The sequence below is a fragment of the Carassius gibelio genome, chromosome B16 (genome assembly GCF_023724105.1).
Source record: "Carassius gibelio isolate Cgi1373 ecotype wild population from Czech Republic chromosome B16, carGib1.2-hapl.c, whole genome shotgun sequence".
Taxonomy (NCBI): domain Eukaryota; kingdom Metazoa; phylum Chordata; class Actinopteri; order Cypriniformes; family Cyprinidae; genus Carassius; species Carassius gibelio.
The window spans coordinates 4,918,285-4,925,162 of record NC_068411.1 but is presented as its reverse complement, the minus strand read 5'-3'; the positions used below and the strand labels follow the sequence as shown (position 1 = coordinate 4,925,162).

The 6,878-nt window shown below is 34.6% G+C and overlaps 1 protein-coding gene across 1 annotated transcript; it reads right to left on the bottom strand.

The window, feature by feature from the left end:
* Nucleotides 1–1,125: 1,125 nt before the first annotated feature.
* On the bottom strand, nt 1,126–6,626 carry LOC127974864 (syntaxin-12-like). The gene is made up of 10 exons (XM_052578433.1): nt 6,539–6,626; nt 6,124–6,234; nt 5,918–5,987; nt 4,714–4,813; nt 4,515–4,652; nt 4,396–4,439; nt 3,053–3,149; nt 2,764–2,836; nt 2,603–2,685; nt 1,126–2,361 (listed from the first exon to the last, which is right to left on the bottom strand). The coding sequence occupies exons 2-10, from the start codon at nt 6,227–6,229 to the stop codon at nt 2,245–2,247; spliced, it is 828 nt and encodes a 275-aa protein (XP_052434393.1). The 5' UTR covers nt 6,230–6,234; nt 6,539–6,626; the 3' UTR covers nt 1,126–2,244.
* Between the last annotated feature and the right edge of the window lie 252 nt (nt 6,627–6,878).

Sequence of the window (6,878 nt, the reverse complement as noted above, 5' to 3'; positions counted from 1 at the left end):
TGGCTGATACAGTGTAAATGTTCTTCCAGGACCATAATTTCTTGGCAAAATGATGGCCAATAACTTTGTACACTCTAGTGCAGACAATGATGCCCGACGGAAAATAGTTTTACATTAAATTAAGGAAATATTTGCAATTCTGATATGGTTTGCACTAAGAAACAATGCACCACCTCCAACTCCTACACAGTCCCTCTCAGCTCTAAACACTTCTCCATGTATTGAACACTTCAGCCACTGCAATCATAATCAAGACTTTCCCAAAATGTGGGATAGAATATAAGATGTGCATGTTGAACTGTTAGTCATGCTAATCAGTGGAGGACAGTGGGGGTGTTCTGCCCGCTGATTATGGCAATAAGTGATGTACAAGAACAACGAAGGGCCACTCGAAAATTACTTCAAAGAGCACTTCAAACTCAGCATGAACATGACGAAGTTATCATTTGTGATGCTGACCCTTGATAAGAGTCTGTCCTGAGCAACAGGACACAACACTGAATATTCTGTTTATACAACGACAAGCATCAACTCTATATCATGGTTACCTTTGAAGAACAAGACAGGCTGCCAGTGATGTTTACTGTGTGACACCTAGTGGGTAAAACAGAGACTGAACATTACTTTGCATTCCTATATTTAAATCAGCATCTTCATTGGTCCAATATACTTACCAATTTGTAAGCATTTATACACTATTTGTTTTCAACACACACACAAACACATATACCTGTATATATTCCTGTGATGCAAAGCTAAATTTTCTGCATCTTTACTCCAGTCTTCAGCGTAAAGTGATCCTTCAGAAATCATTCTTATGCTGATTTGCATACATGATTCATTAGATTATTATTAAAGATTTTTTAGAACAATTTGTTTGAAATATAAATATTTTGTGACATAAATGTATTTACTTTTGATCAGATGAACACATCCAGCTGAATAAAATTAACATTTCTTAATTGTAGTTTGAATGGTTGTGTATAATAAAGAGTATGCATTGTGTTCCTATTCTTAATTTTAAAGCATACAAAAAGAAACATTACCAACAAATTATCTGAAATAAATATTGATCATCTAAAAAAAAGGGGAAAAAAGAAGAACAAAAAAAAACTGATAGATATATAGAAGAGTAGCATTGGAGTACAATTTATTAAAATGTATTTCATATACAATTTATTAAAATGTATTTCATATACAATTTATTAAAATGTATTTCATATTTATGTACTACTAAGAAATTAATGTACTTGTGAGAATCAGAGCACTGGGCATACAAACATATACAGCATTAAAATCTTTGAAATAATTTTGAGAAATATTTCTGTCTCTCTCTCTCTCTCTCTATATATATATATATATATGTTTAGAGAATAAACCATTATTTTGCATAATGGATCAAGACCTGTAACTACAAAACACAATTTTTAAAAAGAATTACATTCATGCAAGGGGTTGCAAACGTAAACCTGATCATGATTAATGCTGTACTGTATATGCTCCAGATATTTCATGGACAGACATTTTTACAGAGGAAACACATAAGTGCAGATTTAGTGAATACACTCATCTGTATTTCTGCATGAATGGCTCTTAATATTGGGATCTGATCTATAATATATTTAAAATACATTTCATACTTAAATCTAATCTATTACTATATTATTTAATGACATATCGCTCGAGACTTACTGACATAAAAATGATAATTGAACTTTATTTGGGGTACTACTTGTGCACAATGTGCATTTCTTAATATTAAGCTTAAAGTGTTTTTTTTTTATTGATGAGGATTGAATAATCTTTGAATATCTGAATATTGAACTTTAAATGCAAGATATTTAAAGTGTAGATGTTGCATTATTTCCAATTTAGCAAAATCAACTATTAGACGCACCACTGCAGGGTATTTTTATTTTTAAGTACATAAATATGTAATTGTATTTATACCTAGCATGAAATACATGTATTTTAAATACATTTTAGTATATTTATTCTTCACTAGGGTATTAATAAATGAAAACCCACCGTGTTTCTGTAAGCTATGCTTGAGCTGAGATCTGAGATGATTTGATTTTTAAAAACTTTAAAAAACTTTAGTTTTGGATCAGAAGGAAGTATTTGGGTTGAAACCTTCCAGAAACACTAGGTTCACATCACAATATTACCAGCCATTCCTACACAAATTGAAGTCTTTTTTTTTCTTTCTCACAAATATGTAATAAACATACACACGTCATTCACTCAACACTGAAGTAGGATCCAGTACTTCTGTCCGATTCTGCAAATTCTTAGAGCAAAGATGGCCACCACTAGCGACAGGATCAGAGCCAGAACACACATCCTCTTGCGGGATTTTCTCTTAAAAGGAAAAAACACAGTTATATACAGTCAACCAGGAAGCACTGCTGATGTTAGCATATGCATCTTCCACCTAAACTACCAGTCAAAAGTCTGAAATAATTTTGAAATAGAGACCTTTTTTGTTTTTGATAGAAATCTAGTACGCTGAACAAAACTGCATTGATTTGATCAAAAACACAGTAAAACAATAATATTGTGAATTATTTTTATTAAAGATCTGTTTTCTATTTGAATCTACCCGATGGTACGCCGCCTGCTGGAGTTGTTCAGCTCCTCGCTCCACACGCACCTCTGCACTCTCCACGTTGGCTTCGATGCTATCTGTGAATGATGACAGGAGGAAAGCAGGCCTTAAAATCAGTGCAAAAAACGGGGTTCAGCGAAGAGAGCTAGACTAACCGATCATGTCACCCTGGTCATGGATCATGACTGCAAGGTCCTTGAAGATCTGGTTCACATCCATAATGTCCGACTGAATCCAGAATCAAGAACAGAAAGCAGTTGGGACATTTTACTACAATCCATGTCTGGTAATTGCCGTGTATACTGTCTGCAATGAATTTGAAGACATCTTTTAAAGGTATAAAAAAAATGAATGATCAAAAAAGCTGATGTTGTCTGAAAGGCTAGCTTGAGTGCTTATGAGGAATGCTCTTTTGTATGCCGATGTGATCCAGGAAGTGCTCACCTCCAGCTGGTGGATATTGGTCTCTCTCTCTTTAATAAGCTGAAGGTCCTCTTCAGTCAAAGGCTCTTCTTCGGTCTGCATCCTCCACCCTTCATTTCTTTTCAAATTAAAAAAAGCTATGAACATCTCTGCTATCATATCTCTCAACGGACCCAACAGAGTTCATATCTGATTAATTTTGGAATATGTGTTGCATCTCTGTGTTGTGCATTTGAATCAAAATCAGGGTACATGAGGGCAATGTTTGATCCTTGGGTTTGAATTAGGGTCAAATGAATTATGAACACTACTTAATAAAGGATTCATTTTTCGATTTTAATTCTAAACCATTCTATTATCATTTACTCACTCTCATGTCGTTCCAAAGAGCAAGAACAAACCTCAGATGTGCTTGTGTGACATGGGAACCTTATTGGTTCTCAAGCGTCAGGTAAAAACAACTTCTGTTGACCATATTTGATGTGCTCTATATCCACCTTAATTTTCAAAGTGGAAGATGTTTTCTGTGAATGCATGAGATTTCTGGTTCATTAGCAGCCATAGGGAAAGAATAAGACGAATAACAATGTGCAGTAAACGGTAAAACTGTTTGCACTACAAACCAGTTCATAATTAAGCCAATCCATTAAAATAAAATGGTAAGACACACCAGTTTGCAGTTAAAAATAGCTGGAAGCAAATGAAATCGGAAGTAAACAACAATTTATTGATGGTTCATTTGATTTTTTTCCACAAAATGGTTTTTTGGACAGTTCATTTCAATGTACCAGCTAAAAAATGTTTCACCAGTTTTTACGTTATGAACGATTTGCGTCATTAGTACACTATATTATCACCACGGATGTAAATTCATGCTCAAAAACCAATTTAAATAAAGCTATGCAAATGTAGCTGATTTACGATTTATATTAACAGTACATTTTATTTGATCAAATATCTTCTGTTCTGCAAGAAGACCAAAATCCTAATTTATATCATATATTCTGTGATATTTCCAGCTAGAGTGATTATCGGGCACATTTTGATTGAGTAGCTTGTGGATAAATGTTGACTCAAGACATCAACTCTTTGGGTTAATCAAGTTCCCTAAAAAGAACTAATTTAGAATAACAATTAGATCATGAAAATTAAACTAAACTGCTTAATTATGATGGATTATTTTACAATGTCTTTATGAACTTTCAATGTCTGAACAAAGATGATGAGGATGTAAAAATATCTCAGCTGGTGTTTGAAAGATGAAATTGAGATTTATGGGTTTGGAACAATCTGACGTGAGTAAACCATGACCCAATTTCCATTTTTCATGCCAATTCTTTACACAAAACAGATATGTCTCCTACTTTTCAAATGTCACAAGCTGTTCATCTTGATTGAGCTCATCAACCTGCAAAATGAAAGGCTTTTTGTTAAGGAAATGGCGAACAAATAAAAGCATTAGATACTTAGCAAATATAGTTACGTTTAGTCTGGAGCCAGCTCGAGCCCGTGCCACTGATTCACGCTCCCTCTCTGCAGCTCGCCGCTGGACCACTTGGAAGTTGTTGAGAGCAGCTGAGAAGTCATTCATCAGACGGTCTTTCTGAATCCTCTGCTGCCGCTGTGTGAAGAGAAGCATTAGCGGGACCGCAGCTGGCCAGTATGAGTGAGTGTGAACTCACCTGTTCTGACGGGGACTGCGGCTGTGGGAAAGAGCCCAGGTCTTTCAGATGTCTGTTGGTCTCTTTTGCTAACTGGTTTGTGTAGTGCTGCATTTGCTGGCTGTTTGCAACATACAGAGATGTTACTATTCATAAGTGCATACAAAAATGAGCAGATGCTAGCTGAAATAGTATGGCTGGTAATCCTCACACTCTGTTTATCCACTTTGTGAGAGATAATTGTTATACAGTGTTTCTGCAAGTAACTATCATCAAATACTACAGATAGTTTTTAGTTCATTAATAGTTTTTAGTTTCTATTAATGAACTTCCTCGCAAAGTAAAGTAATCACGTTTTATATTTTAAGACTATTCCTAAAGACAACCCTATAGTAAGTACACACAGTATTTTTAATTGGTAGTACTCAATACTTCATTTTATAATTACGCTAGAAAAAAATAAAAATTCTGTCTCAATTCACTCATCCCCAGGTTGTTCCAAAACCATATGAGTTTTTTTCTTTTGTCGCGAACAAAGAAGATTAAAGAATGTACAATACGTAGGTAAACAAACAGTTAGAAGTCAATGGCTACCATCAACTGCTTGGTTCCCAACATTCTTCAAAATATCTTCTTTTGTTATCAACACAAGAAGAAACTCATAGAAGAGCGTAAGTAAATGCTGACAGAACTTTCATTTTTGGGCGAACTATCCCTTTCTGATTTAGATTTAATTTTCCTCTTAACCACTAGATGGCACAAAAGTCACCACAGCTCTTTCCTTAATTGAACTGTGTAGATTTGGTGGATTGTATTATATCTTTCTTATTTTATGCTCTTGTTTATGTAAAAACCGGATTCACAAATTGGTCTTTGAAATGAAATTGTCAATTTTGGCCGAATGTAGATTGCTTTTTTTGTTGTTTTTTTGCATGATGGGAGTAGTGGAAAACACATTCAAGGTGTACCTGTCCCCTATCATTATTTGAGTTTGCTCATTCATTTCACATATGGGTCAGATAGTCACTTCCTGTCTAACTCCTAAAATCTGTGTGTAGACACATTAGCATATAAAAATGAGTACAAAAAATGTGCCCCTAGTATCAAAGGTGGCTCTGATTCCACTTTGCCTCTCTGTACAGGAAAATAAAATGCAGCATCAGATCAGAATGTATTCATCAGTATGTGTGAGACAGAATGGACAGAAAAATATAACTGAACTCACAGTCTGTCTTCAAGTTCTGGTGTGTCTGGTCTGGTAGCAAGCTGGAAAAGCATGCTCTTGATTTGACCAGCTATGCACAGAATAATATGAGACAGAACTTTAAATTATGAGAAAAGCCATAATCATTCAAAGTGTGTTTATTAAGAATACAACAATAAAGAACGTCTCTTCAAGTGTGCATTTATATGTGAAACATATCGACTCACTGTTTTGTGTGATTTTCTGGATGTTTGAGCTGCATGTCTGAGTGAGGTTGTTGAAATCTCTCGGCTGTGACTGTGAGTGACAGCTGTCCATCATTCTGTGAGACATGAGGACTGAAAAACAACAGCTGTTTACATCAGATCTCATTCATTATATCATATTAAAGAAGTGTGTTACAGTCATTTTCAGAAATTAAAACAGATAATACTACAGGTTAATATTAAAAGATAAAACATTTTAAAGGTTAAATCTAAAAATGTACGTTTTCAATTTACGCAACGCAATAAGACATTGAGCAGGCCCTTCGCCTGATAAAATAATGACATACTTATGTTGTTAATGTAACAATACTTGTTAAAATGTCATCGAAACACAAACTGTTTAAAAAAAAGAAACCAGTGAGAATGAATCGCATACCTGTGATGCTTAGAGGCGGCAGCTAGCGCGCTGCTCTTCTCTCACAGAAATATAGGAAACCGACAGAAGGGCAAAAAACACATTTAAGTTTACACTGAGTGGGCGGGGCTTATTGATCATTGAGCCATATCGAAGGGTCTAAAAATAAAATTTCGTTTTTTTTTTTTTTTTCTCTTTATTTATGCGGTTGAATATTTATTAACGATCTTAGTGTTTATATGATTTTGTAAATTATTGTCTAGAACCTCGCTAAAAAAAAAAAAAAAAAAAAAATACAAGCGCGTCTCTGTCAAATGATACTTGTTACATTTCTCAGCACTTTTTGAGGCTGTCCAATCAC

Bases quoted from the DNA above. Each gene is read 5' to 3' on its own strand.
- LOC127974864 (XM_052578433.1), bottom strand. From the start codon at position 6,229: ATGTCTCACAGAATGATGGACAGCTGTCACTCACAGTCACAGCCGAGA. The intron at 5,988-6,123 runs GTGAGTCGATAT...TTCTGTGCATAG, and splicing joins CCAGAAAATCACACAAAACA to CTGGTCAAATCAAGAGCATG. The intron at 4,440-4,514 runs GTAACTATATTT...TTCATTTTGCAG, and splicing joins GAGCTGGCTCCAGACTAAAC to GTTGATGAGCTCAATCAAGA.